The sequence below is a fragment of the Protomyctophum parallelum genome, assembly GCF_964188405.1.
Source record: "Protomyctophum parallelum genome assembly, chromosome: 21".
Classification (NCBI taxonomy): Eukaryota; Metazoa; Chordata; class Actinopteri; order Myctophiformes; family Myctophidae; genus Protomyctophum; species Protomyctophum parallelum.
In genome coordinates, this window is record NC_139713.1 from 38,697,070 (window position 1) to 38,719,973 (window position 22,904).

A 22,904-nucleotide genomic window follows, 5' to 3' on the forward strand; every position below is an offset into this window, starting at 1 on the left:
GTGTCGCTTTTGTGTCCCCATAGAGTTATACTGTGACGCTCCGTCGGACTAAATCTGAGACGAAAACAACCACGAAAGTCTCATTTTACCTCTTTCCTTTCCTCGCAACAACAAAGCTGCTGCTCTCCCAAATCTGGCTGTGACAGGCCGTCTGCCCCACACGGAATACTATCACCATTTTATTTAATTGTGTCAACTAAATCCTCATTATGCCAACTAGATTAAACATACTCAATCATCATACTCATAGCTCAACGCTTACGTACAGTAAGCCATTAGAACCAACATGTAGCAGAGAAGACACGTCAGGTCTTGTAAATCAGTGGTTCCCAAAGTGGGGTCCGGGAACCCCCCAGGGGTCCTTGAGGGAGTTCCAGGGGGTCCCCAGCTAAATGATAGTTTGATAGAAAATTATCATGATTTAGAAGACCTTTTTTTTATTTCGATGTCAGGCCTGAATGGGTATAAAACGGCCACCGTTCTGTAACAACGTTGATAACGAGAGCTGTGGGCTAAACTCTAGATAGGCCCAAAGTTATTAGTGCAGCCGCTGTAACCAATCAGGGCCCAGCATTCAAATATGAAAAAATAAAAATCGAACACTGAGAGGGACGAGACTAATATCCACACAATGATATGATTAGTATCACTAATACTAATATCACAGGCTAGATATGACAAATAACATCAATATATAACATAATAAATTACTGACATATTTAATAAGTGTAGCTACACAACAAAACTATAGCTGCTTATAGCTTACAAACTAACAAGCGATTATGACGATGGCGTAAAACTTGATCCGATCCTTGTGTCCGATTCTAGTCTGTGATTGACAGGCCGATCCTCGGCAGGTGAAAGACCCAGTGTCTGATTCTAGAGTCTGATTGACAGGCCGATCTATATTTATATTGATTATACAACTTGAGTAAAAGTAAATAGGTATTGGCATCAAAATGACCAACAGTAGGCTATGCAGAATACAAGCTCACAATGTGTCGCATTGTATTGTGTGCGATTGTGTGCTTGTATGAAACCTTATTGACAGCCGTAGCCAGTAGATGACAAACAACAATTAAAAACATACAAAACAGTTACAAATAAATACATTGGTTCATAAAACTCTAAAACGCTCTCGTAAAAAAGAAAAAAATCTATAAGAGGCACTCGTACCAATGTTTCCACATCAAAGAGCGGTATCTAACAGTGCTAAACCTAGGATTAGTCAACACCTTAATCACATTATTATGTGACCCGTCAAGTCTGCTTTTAAAGCTGAACATGAGGTTTCTCAAGAGAGCCTGGAAGGTGGTTAGACCAGAGTCGCAGAAGAGCTGACTAGCACTGCCACCCCTAACCCTAACCCCTAACCCTAACCCCTAACCCCTAACCCTAACCCTAACCCTAACCCCTACCCCTAACCCTAACCCCTAACCCTAACCCCTAACTCCTAACGCCTAACCCTAACCCTAACCCCTAACCCTAACCCCTAGGCTTCTTCAGGAGAATCCTGAGAGCATCGTTATAAGCCACCTTTAGCTTGCGCAGACTCTCTTTGTTATAGTTCACCCATAAGGGGGCTGTATACAGCGGGGTGCAGCACGCTCTAAATAGGTTCAGACCTCAACTGAACAGTAGTGAAATGTCCTGGCTAACATAGTGGCTTGGGCATAGAGCATTCTACGCTGTCTATACATGTCAGCACAGATCAGCCATTTTCAAATGTATGGCTGTAGTGGTGAATGAACAATGTAGGCTAGCATGTTTTGTAATAATAATCCAAATCTGCAAAAGTATAGCTACAGTACTAGTTAAGTTTTCAAATAAATAGTGGAGTAGGCCTATATTTTCCACACTATAAGTCAGTATTAAAATTAATGCTGGGCCGTTATCGGCGTTAACGTGCTGCGTTAACGCGAGGATATTATCGCGCGTCAAAAAAATTATCGCCATTAATCTATTCTCAAAGTTGGGTCTAAGAGCTGGGTCTGCATTGACTGCATAAAGCAAGCAAACTAGGAATTTCACTTTGATAGTTTTATCTGGCGGACGCCGGAATTACTCTGTGGGAGGGAGAAGTCCTAACCTAACAGGGACAAGGTGAAATAAATTACTCTGAGAGCGGGGCGGTAACAAATCCTAACCTAACCGGACACGGGTGAAATTAATGAACGTCAGCATGCAGGACTCTGTGAACCCAGGTTTGCTTCAGGGGAAATTTCTTTACAAGAAGCTTCCCAATGGAAACCTCGACAAGAACAAGGTGGTTTGCACCCTGTGCAAAGCAGAAATGGCTTACTGTAGGAGTTCTTCAAGTCTGAAGTATCACCTAACGCACAAGCATCCCTTTGCGTTGGTTGATGATAGCGAAGCTGCCGGCGGGCCAAGCACTAATATGGCTCCGGGGAAAAGTGTTCGTCAAACTACAATGTTTGAGTGCAACCGTGGCAAGCCCGTCAGCCCAACTCTATCAGCCAAGCTAACTAACCTCCTAGCTCAGTGGATTGCCATCAACTGCCGGCCTATCAGTGTGGTTGAAGATGATGGGCTCGAGCTTCTTCTCCAGGCGGCCACAGGCGACCCATCTTACAAACTACCTGCGAGACGAACTATCACAAGGAGAATCCATGACCAGTACGCCGCAGAGAAAGCTGCGAAAGATGAAAAGTTGGCCGGGGCGGCGTGTGTAGCACTGACTGGGGACCATTGGACATCTGTCAAAAACGACAACTACCTTGGCGTTACTGTACACCTCATCGATGTCAGCTGGGAACTTCACTCGTTCGCCTTAGGTACGTTATGTAATTTAAATTAATTTACCACGGTGAAGTTGGTCTCGGGCTGGATACCCAGCCATCCTGGCTGAATATCCAACCTGAAACCAACCCCACCGCGGCATGTAATATTGCTAATTCAGCCTAACATTTACACAGCTTTAGCTAACGTTATCAGGGATCGATTGATTTATTTTACCACCAGCCAACATTATACGTTTGCTAGCTAGCCCCAACAACGCCAGCCTGCTAATTGTAAGTCTCCTATTAATAGCAAACTTATTCTGATCTACTTTGTCTCTCCTATAACGTCAGGTGTGATTAAAACGGAGGAGCGCCACTTTGCAGAAGCTTGTGCCAGACAGTTTCTCGACGTCGCTAATCAGTGGGGCATAGCTGAAAAAATCACCACCATTGGAACCGACAGCGCTCCCAACATGATAGCAGCAGGGAGAATATTACCATTTGAGCACTTGCCCTGCGTTGCTCATCTTGTACAGAGGGCCGTTGTAATGTCACTTCGGGATGGTGGTTTTGATGGTGTACTGGCCAAGTGTCGAAAAGTGGTCGGACATTTCAAACACAGTCCGGCTAACTCAGACGAGCTGAATGCCCAGCAAGCATCCCTTGAACAAGACCAGGAGTCACTCGTGCAAGACGTTCCAACACGCTGGAATTCAACCCTAGCGATGATCACACGTTTGAGGCGCAACAGAGACGCAGTGCACGCAACGCTGGCTCAGCAGACCCACAAGCTGGCCCTCCCAACACATGCTGAATATGAGAAGTTGGCAAAGCTGGAGAAACTGCTGGAGCCATGCAAGTAAGTGTGTGTTGTGCTGTGCTCTATGTGTGTGTGTGTGTGTGTGTGTGTACACTGCTGTGTGTGTGTGTGTGTGTGTGTGTGTGTGTGTGCACACTGCTCTGTGTGTGTGTGTGGCTGTGTGTGTGCACAGTGCACACTGCTCTGTGTGTGTGTGGCTGTGTGTGTGTGCACAGTGCACACTGCTCTGTGTGTGTGTGTGTGTGTGTGTGTGTGTGTGTGTGTGTGTGTGTGTGTGTGTGTGTGTGGCTGTGCTGTGTTTGGGGCTGTGCTGTCTGTGTATGGCTGTGCTGTTTGTTTGGGGCTGTGCTGTCTGTGTGTGGCCGTGCTGTGTTTGGGGCTGTGATGTCTGTGTGCAACTGTGTGTGTGTGTACTGTCCTCTGTGTGCTATGCTCTGTGTGTGTGTGTGTGTGTGTGTGTGTGCGCGCGTGTGTCCTGCTGTGACATTGTGGCGTCGTTTTTGGTGTCAATTCACCCCTCTTAATGTGTGTGTGTGTGTGTGTGTGTGTGTAGGTACGTCACTGAGCTCCTTGGTGGGGAAAAGTATGTCTCCTGCTCTGTCGTTTTACCTGCCCTGTGTCATCTCCTGCGAGCAATGAAGATCTCTGATGATGATCCTGCCTACATTGTGCGCTTCAAGACTGCCTTCATCAAAGACCTCAACCAGCGGAGGGAGAAAACAAACCTGGAATGGCTGAAGGTATGTGACACGTACTGACCAGAAGATAACTGTATTGGCTGACCATTATAGACTGTTAAGCCAGAAGATTGATAAATGGATAGATGAATGAGTCATGAAGAAATATGGAGGATTTTGAAAGTTACATTTTCTTCCATCAATCTTTATTTTATTTTTCATCAAAAGGTGGCCACTGCTCTGGACCCACGCTTCAAAGATCTCAAATGCCTGCCCAGAGCAGAGAGGGAGCCAGTGTGGGGAAAGCTGAGTGACTTGGTGAGGGCAGAAGAACCTGCTCTGCAGCCGCCCAGGGAGGAGAACCCTGAGCCACCTCAAAAGAAGACAGCCCTACTGCTGATGGGATCAGAGTCAGAGTCAGAAGACGAGATACCAGTAGTAGACAATGTTGTAGAGAGGTACAAGGTAGAGCCCAGTGCCAGTTTAGATCAGTGTCCACTGAAGTGGTGGTCAGAGCACACTGCTGTTTATGGTAAGATGGCCCACATTGCCCAGAAGTACTTGGGGACTCCTGCCACAACTGTCCCATGCGAGAGACTGTTCTCTTTAGCAGGCCACATTGTACAGAAAAAAAGATCTAGTTTGTCACCAGACAATGTGAACAAGCTGGTGTGTCTGAGTGACTGGTGGAAGAAGGAGAGGTAGAGGTTGGACTCAAATCATGTACAGTAGGAGAGGGAATAGGAAGCCCCAGTACTGATGAGGTACAGTAGGAGAGGGAATAGGAAACCCCAGTACCGATGGAGGTACAGTAGGAGAGGGAATAGGAAACCCCAGTACTGATGAGGTACAGTAGGAGAGGGAATAGGAAGCCCCAGGGTTGGGATTGGGACGCCCCACACTGGAGGTGAGTGACTGGTGGAAGAGGTAGAGGTAGAGGTTGGACTCAAGTCATGTCACAAAGCTACTGACTGTAAACAGTTCTTCATCACCTCTAGGTTTACAGTTTAATTAATGTCATATCCCAGAAAAGGGGGTTGTTCTTGCACCCACTGTTCCAAATTGCCTGTATGGTAACGTGTTTATGGTTATTCGTGTTTAACTGAATAAACAATGTATAACACACGTACATCGTATTGAACATTATTATATTTTCATTACCAATTATGATAGGGCTCCTGGTCTAATGGGCCACGTGGCCCGTTCAAGGATTTACTTCTGGTCATTATTTAGGTAGCGCACACATATTTTCAATGCCTTCGGCAGAGTTCAAATGAGCCATTTTAATCTAGATTAATCTAGATTAACTCCAGAATTGCAGTGAGATTAATCTAGATTAAAATAATTAATCTATGCCCACCACTAATTAAAATGTAATTATTTACTTTCCACCACTGTTTGGAACACTGTTTGCTTCTCAAGGACAAACATTCCTCTTGTCCATTTTCTGCCACAATAAACAGTCCTATTAAAACACTAATGTTTAACCCATTTTGGGGCAGGAACCCCTTTGTGTTTTAAACATTTTGTTATAATTTAGCTATGGAAAAATACAGGAACCCTGGAACAACATATTTTCAGATTCGTCGGCCAATTACATGATATTTCTGGGTGTCCTTGACATGAATCTCAGAATCTGTTTGGGATCGAACCACTGACATGGAAACATGGGGGGTTTTCAGAAAACTGTCATGATTCAGAAGGCATTTGTAGAATCGTCCTCAGGTTAACATGTATTCTATGTTGCTATAGTTGGGAGTCAATGGAGGGTATTGCAACTCTAGATAGCACAGGCAGACTCTTCACAGTCAACAAACTGTGAGCTTCCCCGTCTATGTCACATTCTGTCCCAGCAGGGAGTCACCTATCTGTCATCAGGTGCCTAGCACCTACAAATCATTTTACAAAAGGGGAGGGGAAACCTCCATTCAGTCCATCAAATTCATAGCGTAATTATAATAATTTAAATGACCACAAAATAAATAAATATGAAATATGAAATAAATGCTTAAACATGTAGCTAGGTGTAATGTTAGAGTCCACAGAAGACATGTCAATATGAAATAAATGCTTAAACATGTAGCTAGGTGTAATGTTAGAGTCCACAGAAGACATGTAAATATGAAATAAATGCTTAAACATGTAGCTAGGTGTAATGTTAGATTCCACAGAAGACATGTACATATGAAATAAATGCTTAAACATGTAGCTAGGTGTAATGTTAGAGTCCACAGAAGACATGTAAATATAGTCAAATTTAGTCACAAATGCTTGGCAGATTTAAAGAGGATAATGCAAGCTTCCTCTACAGCTGCAGTGTTTAATGTCATTTAAATCACAACTTAAAACATTTTTATATTCACAAGCCTTTGCATCACGACATGATCTTGCTGCACCTTTCCTTTCAGATTACTGTTGTTTTATTATTGACGTCTTCTGCACTGAATTTTACTGTATTGTATTGTATTGTATTGTATTGCATTGCATTGCATTGCATTGCATTGCATTGCATTGCATTGCATTGCATTGTATTGTATTGCACTGTACTATATTCTGCCTTGTGAAGCACTTTGGTAGAATGAGAATTGTTTTTAAATGTGCTATTTAACCCATTTTGACCTGAGATCAGATTCTAAAAATGTCTACGTCCTGACAGTTTTCTGAAAAAGCTGTTTCTATGTCAGTCGTTCTTCGATTTAAAAAATAATCTACAAGCTCATAGCGCGCCACTCGGTGCCGTGCTATGAGCTTGTAGATCTGCTATTTTTCAATAGCTAAAGCGTAACATAATGCTAATACCAAAAGGGGTTCCCGCCCCAAAATGGGTTAAATAAATGTATGATTTGATTTGATGTTATGCTCAGCTGTGATTGGACACTCACCCACTCCGGGTGACCAGACACTGACGGAGGCCCAGCTTCCTGAAGATGTCCTCCACGGTCTCCATGGGGGTGTGGTCCGTGAGGTTCAGGATGCGACGCAGCTTCAGGGGCTGAGGGTCCGAGGCGGGCAGCGCCGGCCCGTCCTCCGTGAAATACACCACGGAGCTGCTGACCACGCCCTCCTGCTTCTGACGGGCGTTCTCTGCAGAGAGGAGGAGAACCGTGTCAGGTGGGTTTGGTTCTCTGCAGAGAGGAGGAGAACCGTGTCAGGTGGGTTTGGTTCTCTGCAGAGAGGAGGAGAACCGTGTCAGGTGGGTTTAGTTCTCTGCAGAGAGGAGGAGAACGGTGTCAGGTGGGGTTGGTTCTCTGCAGAGAGGAGGAGAACCGTGTCAGGTGGGTTTGGTTCTCTGCAGAGAGGAGGAGAACCGTGTCAGGTGGGTTTGGTTCTCTGCAGAGAGGAGGAGAACCATGTCAGGTGGGTTTGGTTCTCTGCAGAGAGGAGGAGAACCGTGTCAGGTGGGTTTGGTTCTCTGCAGAGAGGAGGAGAACCGTGTCAGGTGGGTTTGGTTCTCTGCAGAGAGGAGGAGAACCATGTCAGGTGGGTTTGGTTCTCTGCAGAGAGGAGGAGAACCGTGTCAGGTGGGTTTGGTTCTCTGCAGAGAGGAGGAGAACCGTGTCAGGTGGGTTTGGTTCTCTGCAGAGAGGAGGAGAACCGTGTCAGGTGGGTTTGGTTCTCTGCAGAGAGGAGGAGAACCGTGTCAGGTGGGTTTGGGACCAAACGCGGTTTTTTTTAACCCGTTTTGAGGTTTTAAAGCATTATGTTATACTTTAGCTGTTGAAAAAAAGCAGATCTACAAATTCTGGCTTTTCTGTCTGGACCCCCAATTTATGTTGTAAAATCAAAGTTAATTTAACTCAGTGTACAAATGTACATTTGTACACCCCCTGGAACTCCCTCAAGGACCCCTTGGGGTCCCCGGAACCCACTTTGGGAACCACTGTACTAAACGATTAGAAGAAAATGTCAATTGCGATATTTATAAAATATTATCGGTCTAAATGTCTACATACAGCCAACCAGTTTAAAGGGTTTAAACGGCTTTTTTAGCTTTGCTTTTATGAAAATATCCAAGACCATTATGGTTTATTATGGAAGCCAAGGCTTAATCCATTCTGGGCGGGAACCCCTTTTGGTGTTTTAAGCATTATGTTGTACTTTAGCTATTGAAAAATAGCAGATCTACAACCTCGTAGCGCAGCACACGTTGTAGGTCTGCTATATTTTTTTAATCGTAAAAATGTGGCGCAATCTTTGAATATATTCTTTCAGAGCCAAAGTTTTTAACTCAAATCTTTGCTTCTGGGGAGGTCCCTGGAACAACATGTTTTCAGATGGGGGTCCACGATCAAATGCAGATAATTCTATGGGTCCTTGACATGAAATAGTTTGAGAACCACTGATATTAGAAACATAGGGTTTTTCAGAACTGTCATGATTTGTAACTGTCACATTTGTAGAATCGTCCTCAGGTTAACATGTATTCTGTTGCTATAGTTTGACCAATTAAAATACTCTTTAAATAATCAATATATTTAACAATCTATATAACAAAGAATCACCTGTTATGCTAGGTGATGACTGAACCCAATATGCAAGCCACAAAACAGGAAGGTTCAAAATCCAAATGATTTATTTATATCCAAGGCAGTAACAAACAAAAAGTAGCATCTCCAAAACTCAAAAATACAAAATAGAACTAAGAAGTCCAAAAGGCAAAACTCGAGTACAAGGCAGTAAAATCATAAGTCCAAAACTCAAACCTTTCAAGGAGACAAAATCAAGAACCAGGAACTGCGGGGTAGAACTCAGGGACAATGACAAATGTACTGACAGTGAGTGTTTGTAAAGAGTCCAGTCTTATAGTGGGAAGGTTGATTGACAAATAGTTCACAGGTGGAATGACGAGGGAGTTGGAGACAGGTGAGTGAATGTGGCTGCAGAGTGGAAGGGGGAAGTGAGTGTTGCCAGGTCTGACAGTCTGTGGAGAGGTTGCCAGGTCTGGCAAGGTAAGCGGAGGGACAGATCCTAACAGTACCCCCCCCCTCAAGGGACGGATACCAGACGTCCAACAAACATAACGAGGAACGCGCAGGGTGGGTGGCGGGGGCCTGGAGGAGGTGTCGTCTGGGGGGCGGCCTGGAGGCCGGGACGAGGCTGCGGAGGTGCCGTCAGGAGGGCGGCCTGGAGGCCGGGACGAGGCTGCGGAGGTGCCGTCCGGAGGGCGGCCTGGACGAGGCTGCGGAGGTGCCGTCCGGAGGGCGGCCTGGAGGCTGAGACGAGGCGGAGGACCGTGGAAGCGGAGCCGGGTATGCTGCAGGCGCTGGACATGATGCTGCAGGAGACGCCAGGGGTGCTGCAGGCGGAGCCACAGGAGAAGCTGCCGGCTCTGGAGCTGAAGCTGCAGGAGACGCCAGGGGTGCTGCAGGCGGAGCCACAGGAGATGCTGCAGGCTCTGGAGCTGAAGCTGCAGACGACGCTGCAGACTTAGGAGACGGGACCCCAGAGGCAAGCTGCAGCGGCGGGGCCTCGGAGGCGAGCTGCGGCGGCGGGGCCTCGGAGGCAAGCTGCAGGGCCTCAGAGGCGAGCTGCAGCGGCGGGGCCTCAGAGACGAGCTGCAGGGCCTCAGAGGCGAGCTGCAGTGGCGGGGCCTCAGAGGCAAGCTGCAGCGGCGGGGCTTCAGTAAACGCTGCAGACGGGACCGCAGAGGATGCTGCTGGCAGAGGCGACGCCGGAGTTGCTGCAGGCAGAGGCGACGCCGGAGGTGCTGCAGGCAGAGGCGACGCCGGAGGTGCTGCAGGCAGAGGCGACGCCGGAGGTGCTGCAGGCAGAGGCGACGCCGGAGATGCTGCCGGCAGGACTGCAGGCGGAGCTGCAGGCGGGACTGCAGGCGGAGCTGCAGGCGGGACTGCAGGCGGAGCTGCAGGCGGGACTGCAGGCGGAGCTGCAGGCGGGACTGCAGGCGGAGCTGCAGGCGGGATTGCAGGTGGAACTGCAGGCAGAGCTGCAGGCGGGACTGCAGGCGGAGCTGCAGGCAGAGCTGCAGGCGGGACTGCAGGCGGAGCTGCAGGCGGGACTGCAGGCGGAGGAGGCAGAGCTGCAGGCGGAACTGCAGGCGGAGGAGGCAGAGCTGCAGGTGGAACTGCAGGCGGAGAAGGCGGTGCTGCAGGCAGAGCTGCAGGCGGAGGAGGCGGAGCTGCAGGTGGAACTGCAGGCGGAGGAGGCAGAGCTGCAGGCGGGACTGCAGGCGGAGAACAGGAGGAGGATGCTGCAGGCTCTGGAGACGGGACCCCAGAGGACGCTGCACACCCAGGAGGCGAAGAGGATGCTGCAGACTCTGGAGACGGGACCCCAGAGGACGCTGCACACCCAGGAGGCGAGGAGGATGCTGGGACCCCAGAGAATACTGCACACCCAGGGGATGAGGAGGGTGCTGCAGGCTCTGGAGATGGAGAGCGGAGCGGCAGAAAACGGAACGGAGACAAAGTCCTTCGGAGCGAGGAGGATGCTGCAGGCTCTGGAGACGGGACCCCAGCAGACGCTGCACACCCAGGAAAAACACCCCCGGGGTCCCGCTGCCGTAGTGCTGGCCCGTGACGGGGCTGCACCGCTGCAGGCGGGAGTGCATCAGGACGGGAAGGGGCTGCAGGCGGAACTGCAGCTGGACATGACAGGCTGGGTGGCGGTGGTTCCTGGCGGTGTAGGCGGCCATGCCTTTTTCTAGCAGGCCCCCGGTTTCCCACACTGTCAGGACAGGCTGGTCGGGTGGGCTTGGTGACTGGGAGACCCAGTGAGACACCCCCCCACCTGTTGACACAACGGGGACCCCCCCGAGCCAGACGGGTGCCATACAAGGGATTTGTTGAATGAAGTTGTTCAGAACAAACAGGAACTTCCTCATCGCTGGGAAAACAGGGAAAATAATCCATACCCTTCTGCCGGTTAGCATCAGGGTTAGTGGGACGCAGGCTGAACACTCCAACCCTAATTGAGAGAGCTGGCTGGGAGGCACTGGGAGATGGGCTGGAGTCCAAAAAATCCTTAAGCCTCCCACGAATGACATTCAGGTGGGGGACAAAATGACCAACCCATGGCCTCTCTGCAAACCACCGCTGGTGGATCAAAATCTCCTCTTGGAGAGAAAAACGCTGGCTAGGTGGAGAGGCCATGAGCCGAGCCACCACATTCTCAAATATATTAACCCTCCTCTGAAAAGTTTGTAGCTGTGCTGGGTTCATATTGTGGTCAGTACATTCTGTTATGCTAGGTGATGACTGAACCCAATATGCAAGCCACAAAACAGGAAGGTTCAAAATCCAAATGATTTATTTATATCCAAGGCAGTAACAAACAAAAAGTAGCATCTCCAAAACTCAAAAATACAAAATAGAACTAAGAAGTCCAAAAGGCAAAACTCGAGTACAAGGCAGTAAAATCATAAGTCCAAAACTCAAACCTTTCAAGGAGACAAAATCAAGAACCAGGAACTGCGGGGTAGAACTCAGGGACAATGACAAATGTACTGACAGTGAGTGTTTGTAAAGAGTCCAGTCTTATAGTGGGAAGGTTGATTGACAAATAGTTCACAGGTGGAATGACGAGGGAGTTGGAGACAGGTGAGTGAATGTGGCTGCAGAGTGGAAGGGGGAAGTGAGTGTTGCCAGGTCTGACAGTCTGTGGAGAGGTTGCCAGGTCTGGCAAGGTAAGCGGAGGGACAGATCCTAACATCACCTGCACAAGGTTGAAGGTTCAAGGTTCAAGTTTATTTAGTGTCCCCGAAGGGCAAATTGGGTTGCAGCATAGACAGTACATTAAACAATGAATGAAACAGTACAAACAACAAACAGTTCACATAGCAGATACCAGAGTAAAAAAGTGCACACAACCATTAAAGTGCAGGCGTTTAAAGTGCTATGCGATAGGTCATAAAAGTGCGTGTGCATAGACACAGGCACGAGATAATACAGTAAAAAGTAAAAGTGCTCATCATAAGGTTATATCCTCGATCTACCCACAGCAGCATTCAGTGTGTGAATAGAGACCGGGACAAAATAATGTTTGTGCCTGTTTTTTGTGGCACAGGGGGTTCGCAAGCGAAGGCCGGATGGGAGAAGGATGTACTCTCCGTATAGTGGGTGAGCAGCATCAGATCGGATACACAGGGCTTTGTTAAGTACCTGTTTCTTAAAGATCTGGTCTAGGCCGTTCATTTGTGAGCCAATGATTTTAGAGGCCACTTTTACAATTCTCCTTAGGGAATTTTTGTCTCTGATGCAGAGATTACCATACCAACAGATAATGGAGAAAGAAATGACGGACTCGATGTAGGCACTGTAAAACAGTTTCATCAGAGTCTTGTCGACATTGAACTTAGCCAATTTCCTTAGGCAGTACAGGCGTTGTTGACCTTTTTTATGCATCACATCAGTATTTAGGTCGAATTTCAGTTTGTCATCAATAATTGTGCCTAGATACTTGTAGCTGGGTACAATATCTACAGTTTGTCCGTTGACAACACTCTTCTGGAGGGATTGTGGGGAACGTCTAAAATCTATGCATAGCTCTTTTGTTTTTGAAACATTAAGCTGCAAGAAGGCGTTGTCACACCAGGATAGAAAGTCGTCTACCACTTGCCCGTGACAGTTCTCATCATTGTCAAGCAGGCTGTCGATGACCGAGTCTTCAGCGTATTTAATGATGGAAATGGCTAACACAATCGTTGGTATAAAGAATGTAAAGAAAGGCAGATAAAACACAACCCTGGGGCGAGCCAGTAGAAGATGTCAGGAAGCTAGACAGTATTCCATTAACCCTTACACGTTGAGATCTGTTGGTTAAGAAGTCAAGAATCCAGCCCACCAGAAAAGGATCTAAACCAAAGGAGTTAACCAGTTTATCAACCAAGACATGGGGCTGTATATAAATGCTGAGGAAAAATCAATAAAGAGCAGCCTAGCATGGTTTTTACTACCTTTACGGTGTTTGTGCAGGAGATTAAGTAAGGTGGCAAGTGCATCTTGAACACCCCTTCCAGCCCTATATGCAGACTGGAGGGGGTCCAGTAGGCGCTCAGTTTTTGCCACGAGCTCGGACTTGATTAGTTTTTCAAATTGTTTCATGATCAGGGAAGTTAGAGCAACAGGCCTGAAATCATTGAGCATTTGGGGCTTATTGCTCTTGGCCACCGGAACTATAGTGGACTGTTTCCAGAGGGATGGCACCTTCTGCTGGAAAAGAGACAGATTAAATATATAATAAAAGATAGGGCCTAGTTGTTCAGCGCAAGTCTTTATCAGGTGACCCCCAATATTGTCTGGGCCGGGACTTTCCCCAGGCTTACAGCCTTTAAAGGACTTGATGACACTCTGTTCATCAAAAAAGGGTTTTAAAGGGGGGGCTGACTGCAGACTGTTCCTTAACACGCAATGGTTATTGCTGAAGTCATGGACATCGAATCTGGTAGAGAAATCATTGAGGCTCTGAGCCAATTGATGATCAGAGGTAAAGTTGGGCAGCTCAACCTTTTTCCTTTCTCCCTCTTTCACCCCTGTAATTGTTTTCATCCCTGCCCAGGCAGAGCCCAGGTTGTTTGATTTGAGTTGAGCTTCAATTTTGTTTTTGTACTTCATTTTACCAGCCCTGACTTCTCTTTTAATTTATTTTTGCAAATTGCGTAGTTCTACAAGGTTCCCCTCCTTAAAGGCTCTGTTCTTCCTTTGAATAAGTGCTTTGAGGGACTTAGATACCCATGGCTTGGAGTTGGGATACACTTTGACACATTTAGTGGGGATAACAATGCTTTAACAGTATGAGGTCCAACTAGTGACAACATCAGTCAACTCGTCAATGTCAGCGGATGATTCAACAAACATGTCCCAATCCGTAGAGTCAAGGAGACCCTGGAGAGTCTGACAGGCATCATCATCCTTCCAGTTCTTATAGCGAATGCACTGCACTTTACCCCTTTGTAATGCGGTGCGGTAGACAGGAATGAGGTGCACGCAATTGTGGTCGGATGCACCCAGGGGCGGGAGGGGTAGTGATTTATATGCATTTTTCACATTACTGTAGCACAGGTCTAGAATCTTACTGCCCCTAGTAGCACATGTAACGTGCTGGTGGAAGTCTCTTAATGTGTTTTTTAACGAGCAATGGTTCATGTCACCGATTATAATATTCGGTGCATCCGGGGAGATTAGTTAACTTTTGTGTAACCTGGTGTATCTGCTCACATGTGTTCTGTTCGTTAGCTCTTGGGTGGATATACACTAACGTAATGAATATAAATGAATAACGTAATGAATATAATGTAATGTCTAACAGAATAACAACATGTCTACGGTGGATTTTTATGAAACAAATGTGACCAGATTTAACTGAGTCTGCCATCGTGCAAATAACAGCTTTTCACCATTTTTTCTTTTTTTTTCCAAAATGAGTTAATAGCACAGGCAGACTCTTCACATACTAGAGCATGTCTGAATTAAAGTGTCAGAGCTGAAATGTAAATATGTAAATATGAAATAAATGCCCAAACATGTAGCTAGGTGTAATGTTAGAGACCACAGAAGACATGTAAATATGAAATAAATGCCTAAACATGTAGCTAGGTGTAATGTTAAGAGTCCACAGAAGACATGTAAATATGAAATAAATGCTTAAACATGTAGCTAGGTGTAATGTTAGAGACCACAGAAGACATGTAAATATGAAATAAATGCCTAAACATGTAGCTAGGTGTAATGTTAAGAGTCCACAGAAGACATGTAAATATGAAATAAATGCTTAAACATGTAGCTAGGTGTAATGTTAGAGACCACAGAAGACATGTAAATATGAAATAAATCCTTAAACATGTAGCTATAGGTGTAATGTTAGAGACCACAGAAGACATGTAAATATGAAATAAATGCTTGAACATGTAGCTAGGTGTAATGTTAGAGTCCACAGAAGACATGTAAATATGAAATAAATGCTTAAACATGTAGCTAGGTGTAATGTTAGAGACCACAGAAGACATGTAAATATGATACATATCTCCGAAACTGGTGGGTCGAACTGAACAACCAATATGTCCATTTGAAGCTATGATTCCCTGCTTTCATGACATATGACATATGGCGTCTTAAAGCTCATACATAGTCTGGTTTTACGGTGGTGGGGTGACCACCGAACTACAACATGACGTCACGAGCCGCGGTGAAGAGCAAACCACCGCCACCGCTCCAGCCCTTCTCTCTGTTTTTACTCACCACCGCTCAACGTTATTTCAGCTCCGGTGGTCAGCTCACCACCGGAGCGGTGGTCACCTTACCACCGAAAATCCAGACTATGAATAGGCCTTTTCTGGTAAATAAGATGTTGAGGGTAAAATGGCCCGAGACATTAGGGGCTCCATTTTCGGCACCGCTAAACCCCTTATCCCTAAACTTTGCCTTTTTTTACTATTTTGAAAAACATTTTTGAAAAGTTCAACTAGCCAATCTACAGAGACACGTTGTGAGCTTGTAGACTGGCCATGCGTGTGTGCGTGCGTGTGTGCTAGGCATGTGAATCTCGTCTCATCTCACGATTCGATACGCATCTCGATGCACTGCCAGCGATACGATACATTAGAGATACATGGAATCCCCTGGCGATACGATGCGATACGATTCTCCCTCTTCCCGATGCGATGCGATAACCATTTAGTTCAAATCAATGCGATACGATGTGATTCACCCCTCTACCGATACGATGCAATTTGATGGCGATTCATCACAATAGAAAGGATTCATATTAAAGCTCTATTAATTTCCCAAAACATGTAAAAATGCATTACATTTAAATTCAAAGCAATTTATTGTTTTACTGTAGGTTAGTATTATAGCTCTGCATCTCAAACAACCCAACTTATAGAATTCTGTAAGTAAACAAAGGGTCTGCTCTGCTGGTTATTGTGGAATTGTTAGATTACTAATAATCATAGGCTATAGTATAATTATTATATCTCAAAGGCCAATTTGAGGTTTTGAGTATAGAGGGTTCAAGAGATTAAAATGTAATAGCCTATCGTTCATCAATTAATGTTACCAACATATAAATATAAAATAAACAAATAAACAAAACAGAAATTACAGGTCACACTTGTAGTGCTGTCAAACAAGTCTATGTCTAATCTGCAACAGTTTTATTATATAATTGCCTATGTATAGTGGGGGTCCCTGCTTGATCTCTCACTCTCAGCTAAGTGGTCCTTGGCTTGACCTGACAAACATTGAAGACCCTGGCCTGCATGTATTATTAACGTTATAAATACATAGCAGATGTACAAGCTCACAACGTGTCTCATCCACGCCCCGCTGTGAGCTTGTGGATCTGCAATTTTAGGCGTGCGACACCGTCTTGCTGCAGAATATAAATAAGGCTTCTATCCCAGAGAACAGCAGGGGAAAGCTGGACAGTGGAAAGTTGTAAATGACTTTAAACGCAAGCAGTACACCCTGCTGTGGCGTTGTTGTACACGTGTGTGCAGACTGCAGAAGCTTTCTTTAATTACCAATTGATGATGATCGCGACGCAGATTTGCGTCGGATAATCAGCAAGCACAGCTGTGGAGTGTGGATCAGATTCATTACGAGCAGTCCAGCACACAGCTCTACAGTGAAAAGTCAACTGATCGACGGACAAAGCTACTCGGACAGCTATTTTATAAAGCTAAAGAGTAAAGGTGGTGCTTCTTGTTTAATGCGTGGGGCTCACTTCTGTTAGTCGTGGGTGCTCTTTATAGTCTGAGTCTGTTTGTTGTCTCAACGTGTCTACTCTGACTGCACCGTCATACGGTAGCTTCTGTTCAATGACTGTGTGCGCTGCGAGAGACCTTTTTTTTCCCTTCCTTTTCTGATGGTACGTTCAATGTGCCTCGGAAACACAGGATAGGGTGAAATCTATGGAGTCAGAACAGTCTCAAAAGGTTCACAGTAAATAACACAGATTTGTAACTCACAAGTTCAGATTTGCAACTCACGTGACTGAATTTGTGTTTCACATTTGTGTTTTGTATCCACAAGTTCAGATTTGTGTTTTGTATCTGTGTTTCGTATCTGTGTTTCGCATCTGTGTTTTGTATTTGTGTTTTGTATTTGTGTTCTGCATCTGTGTTTTGTATCCGTGTTTCACATCTGTGTTTTGTATTTGTGTTTTGTATCTGTAATTCGCATCTGTGTTTTGTATCCGTGTTTCGCATCTGTGTTTTGTATTTGCGTTTTGTATCTGTAATTTGCATCTGTGTTTTGTATCCGTGTTTCGCATCTGTGTTTTAAACACAAATAAAAAACACAGATGTGAAACACGGATACAAAACACAGATGCAGATTACAGATACAAAACACAAATACAAAACACAGATGTGAAACACGGATACAAAACACAGATGCAGATTACAGATACAAAACACAAATACAAAACACAAATACAAAACACAGATGCGAAACACGGATACAAAACACAAATCTGAACTTGTGGATACAAAAGACAAATGTGAACCTGTGAGTTCACTCACGTGAGTTGCAAATCTGAACTTGTGAGTTACAAATCTGTGAGACTTTTGAGACTGTTTTTGAGACTCTTCTGACGTTGGGCGTTAACGAACGTCATCATTGGCTGAGGGAATCTGTCAATCATTCTGATTGACAGATTCCTCGGCCAATCAGATCGGTCCGCCTTCAGCCAATCCTATGGCTCCTTACATTGTGAGGGGGGGGGCTCCTTTTGCACTGCATCGATGCTTGGAAGAGCTTCAGTGATTATTAATATTAATAATAATTATTATTAATAATAATCAATATTAAGGTGAGTAACCTGTACCAGTCTGTATAACATATATATATATATATATATATATATATATATATATATATATATATATATGTGTCTATATAACATTTGAATAGATTATTATTATAATTCACAATAGTGCAGTGATATTCAAATCATTAAGGTTATAGGGTTAATTTAATCTATCATCCACTTGTGTTATCAAACTCTTAAAGGTGCTGTAAGAGAATCTTTCGCTTAATAACCCCAGGCTACATATTCTGGGGGAACATTAGCCAAAAACAAATGCCGATCTACAAGCTCACAATGCAATAATGCATTGCGATGTGAGCTTGTAGATCGGCTATTTTGTGGCAAAGAAATCATTAAAATAATATTCTTGTAAAGAATATGGGGTCTGGGGACCCCCATGGGTCATTGCAGTTTCAGGGGGTCCCCAGCTAAATGATATTTTGGAACCAGATGAACCCTTGCAGGTCTGTAACACTTTTTTACAAAATAAATTGAGGGTCCCAGAGATAGAAATGCATAATGCATGTCAAACTGGGGGGGGGGGGGGTCCTTGAAATTAAACGGGTTGAGAATCACTGCTATAATCTTCTCTTATGGGGGTCCCGACCCTGGCATATCTTTTCAAATGGGGGTCCGTGGGCTAATAAGTGTCAAGTTTAAGTATAACCTTTTTAGTTTCGTTAAAGCCTTCTGTTGGTACAGGGAATAAGGTAGTTTAGTTATGGGGTACCCCGTACATATTGCATGTGGTTAATGTAATACAAAAAACAATCACACCCGTGTGAAGTGAGGGGCACTCTTATCATCTTACAACATCGAGGAGGGAATTCGGTATAGCTATGATTAGGTGATGTAACGATGTAAAACAAACATTAAAATCTCTTTATTGTTAATTGCATTTAATGCAACGTTTGTGTTAGGGACAAGCTGGTAAAATGTCCCTTCATTGTCAATGGCGTTTTTGAGGGATGCTAGCCCCTCCTATATACAGGTTTAATGTTTGGTTTTGATTTTTAAAACAAACATTGAACTACAAACAAACATTAAACCTGTGTATATAGGAGGGGCTAGCGCCCCTAAAGCAATGAGAATGTTTAACCTTTCTACAAAGAATATCACATTCGCAACCTTTCAAAAGTTGTATCTGATGCCTTGTAGAACATGATCAAGAACGTTTGCTGGCCACAACCTACATGTGACGAGGAAGAGGACGATGTCCACGTTCCAATGCCGTTCCATGTCAGTCTAGTCACTGCATTTTTAAGGAAATTCAGAGGAAGGTAACTGTCTCCTCATGTAATGCATTTATTTAAATTTATACATTACATTGTATTTCATTGTCTAGCCTAGGAATGATCAGAATGGACAAAATATACCATTGCTGATTAAATGTATAGGTGAGATATATATTTTCAAGCTTGTGTGACAAAATTGCACAATGCATTGAGCTTATGTAGATTGGCTATTATTATTGCAGAATGCTCTGCTTTGGTCTTGTCTACTAGCTGCTAAGGTCTCTTAAATGTTAACTGCAATTGGTAGTCTATACTGTACAGTGTACAAGTCAAAATCACTATTTAAATTGAGAAGCTCTTGTTGAGAAGCTCACTCTTATTCTATGCTTCTGCATTATCAAGGAAGCCAAACATTTTATGTATCTTTGTCCAAATTCCGCAGACACCCTGGATTATAATCATGACCATGTCTACACCTGGCGCTCCAATGATGACCACACCACCAGTATCAAGAGCGCAGACGAGGGGATTTCTCTGCCTCCAATGGGCTTTCCACAGATAAGTCAGGCAATGAGGGTCTATGCTTCTACGGTCCACCAGCCACAGGGTCAATTAACACCATATTTAAAGAAAACTGGATGGCAGAGTTCACAGAACAAAAACAATGGCGAATGTTCAGTGTGAATGGCATTAAGTGAAGTAAATTTTCATGACTTTTTAATAACCCATCACTATAGTATTCCTTATGAATGTTTTAGCACCATGAATGAATCAGGACAGGCTTGTATGAAGAGGACTGATTGACATGTTGAAGGAAAACAAGCTGTGTGCAAATGTTGAATGCATCTGTTTTTTCAAAGTCTGTGCTATAGCACCTTTAAACCTTCACAATGACGAGTCCCGTAAACAACAACAAAGTACATTTTTGACAATTGTATTTTATTTGGACACACCCGGCATCTCATTATGATGTTGCCTGAATTAATTGCTCAACATATTGGACAGTGTTGAGATATATGTCCACCCCAAAACAGTCTGAATGTTGCAATGGATTGATGTTGTCTTGTAGTTCCAACATTTCATGATCTGAAAGAGGACTGTACATTACAGGGACATTGACCCCAGAGTGTTCAGACATGTATCCACTCTCCTCCCATTCAATGTCTGGTATCAGCACACTCTGAGAAAGACAAACGGTGTGTATGAACATTGTGCTAATTCAATTTTAAGTATAGACATTTAAACAAGCACTACAACCTACGAATTACACATCTTATAGTTGTAAAATGATAGTCATAATGTTATGGAAAATACACTATGTTGACACTTCACTACAGGTGCACACAAACATCAATGGGGAATCCAAACTAATAGAAACTGCAGGCTGTCTTCATGGACAATGTGCATGTTATAATAGAATATATTGTTCTCGCATTACTATAAAAGTTTAAATCTTGTTTGAAATGGCCGAACCTGTCTAACAATAATGACACGGATAGGTGGGTTTCTGAACTGTTACAGCCCTCATGAGACACAGAGTAGACACAAATGTTGCCATCTTATGAGCATTAGTGAGTACAAATTATATGAAGATGGGTTTAAAATGGGTGACGTAGTCCTATAAGGGGACAAGAGCTGTGCTGAGACATTTAAAAAATCATACATTTATGATTTACCTCTGGTTCAGCAACAGGATTCTGGGCCTGGCCCACCAGCCACAACTGATTTGGTGTCAGGTTTTGCTCCGTCCTGATCGGATGGTTGTCCCAAGCCGCACTGAAGACATCCAGGCTGGCTTGGATGCGTGGCAGGAACACGTAATGGCAGCAGAATAAGTGAAGAATGTTGCTGATGTCGAGCAAGTCTTGGTCCTCAAGACAGTGCAGGATGTTGTAAAATACACCAGTGACACTCATGAACACATCACGCCAGAGGCGTTCAATCCTATATTTGGACACACACACACACACACACACACACACACACACACACACACACACACACACACACACACACACACACACACACTATTTCTGTCCACATAGGAGATACAATACAAGGACACAAATATGTACAAGGTACTGTAGAGAATGCAGTAAGTAAATCCTGGTAAAATACCCACACACCCTTCAGGGGTACAAGTTACAGCGTCTTCGCCATATTTGACGTCTACAGATAGTAGAAGAGATTGCACAGAATTTTGCAAGCCGTTTAGCTGCTTTTCTTGGCATTCCAAGTTGGAAGCCTCTTACAACCAACCTATGTACATGTCCTAGGCTGCCAAAGATAAACACAAGTAGATTGCACCTATAGCCTAGCTATATGAAGGTCTGGAGGAGCGGCTGGTATTTAATGACTTTGGTCATAAAGGCTTCTTCTAAGATAGAATCATAGGTGCAGGCCACTTCTAGAATGGAAACTGACCTGTTCCCTTCATTGACAACATCTGGTGTAGTAGCAGAGAGATGTGCAAAGACTTCATGATTTTCAGTACAGTTGAAAACATGACAGACACAAGAGACAGTGTAAAAGTAAAATGTTTAGATATGTCATTTGTTATGAGATAACTATTCTGTGGTGGCGTGCTATGTAAAGCCCTTTGTAGGCATAGCAGCCATTCAGAATCTGTGACATGGTTTCTGTAACGAGCCCTGTGGTGTGATGCAAACATTTTCTATTTGCTTAATTTTACATCATATTAAAAGCTTTAACTCACCTTTGATTGTGTACACTTTTTCCTGCAATGAAGCTGTTTGTGTCAGTTCCACGAACAGTGAACATTAATTCTGCTACTCCCACATTTTCTCCCCCACGATCTCCTCTCACTCTGAAAATAAAACAAAAACACAAAATAAAACATTTCATGCAAGGACCTCATTATGAAGTGAAATGTGTGTAGCTCTCAAGTACAAGGGGTTCCATGCGGCAAAAAGAAGTACATCCATTCAGGTGAAGTTTATTCAGTAAATTCCCAATACGTTTAAATTGAATATTGTTGCATTTAGTTAGACAATATTTGATGACAGGAAAAACATGAATACCTCAGAGGAAAGCCATGTTTGGTCACAGCTTCGTTGAAGAAGGCCAGGTGAGTGTCTGCCCGGTTGTTGTCTGCGACCTCCAGGTACATGATCTATAAAAGCACACATAGTCTCCACTGACAAAATTCTATAGGGGCCAAAACAATCAATGCCCAAATGCTTGGTTCAAGAGTAATACAATTACTAGTAATATATAATTATTTTAACAGGATCTTGTTGCAGCTGAGGTTCAGTGATAAAACCATTTGATAAAGGTTTAAAACATTTTTAAATAGATCGTTTGCAGTCGTTTGGTCCTTGACAGTGTAATACACCTACCTTCCTTGAATAGCCATCTATTCCCCCAAAGATAACAAAGTTGTACCTAAATCAAACACAGGAAATGAAAAAATTAAAATCCCAAAACAATTGTATATAATCTTTAACAGCACCTGACACACACAGTAATTGGCAATGGCACTGTAATTCGCCGATGGGTTTGTAAATAGCACATTTTATTATGTGGGAAAAAAACTGGTGTATTTTATTTTTCTAATGGGTAAAATAGTGCATTTCTGCACACATAAAATGTCTCCAAATGGCCATCCCCGCTATGCTTGGACATGGGCATAAAGCACTATAGT

General features: G+C 44.2%; 1 protein-coding gene across 1 annotated transcript; it reads left to right on the plus strand.

The window, feature by feature from the left end:
• Positions 1–2,238: 2,238 nt before the first annotated feature.
• LOC310878581 (E3 SUMO-protein ligase ZBED1-like) lies at positions 2,239–5,007 on the plus strand. Its single transcript, XM_083792930.1, has 4 exons — positions 2,239–2,795; positions 3,093–3,600; positions 4,115–4,301; positions 4,467–5,007. The coding sequence occupies exons 1-4, from the start codon at positions 2,294–2,296 to the stop codon at positions 4,941–4,943; spliced, it is 1,674 nt and encodes a 557-aa protein (XP_083649056.1). The 5' UTR covers positions 2,239–2,293; the 3' UTR covers positions 4,944–5,007.
• Positions 5,008–22,904: the final 17,897 nt, after the last annotated feature.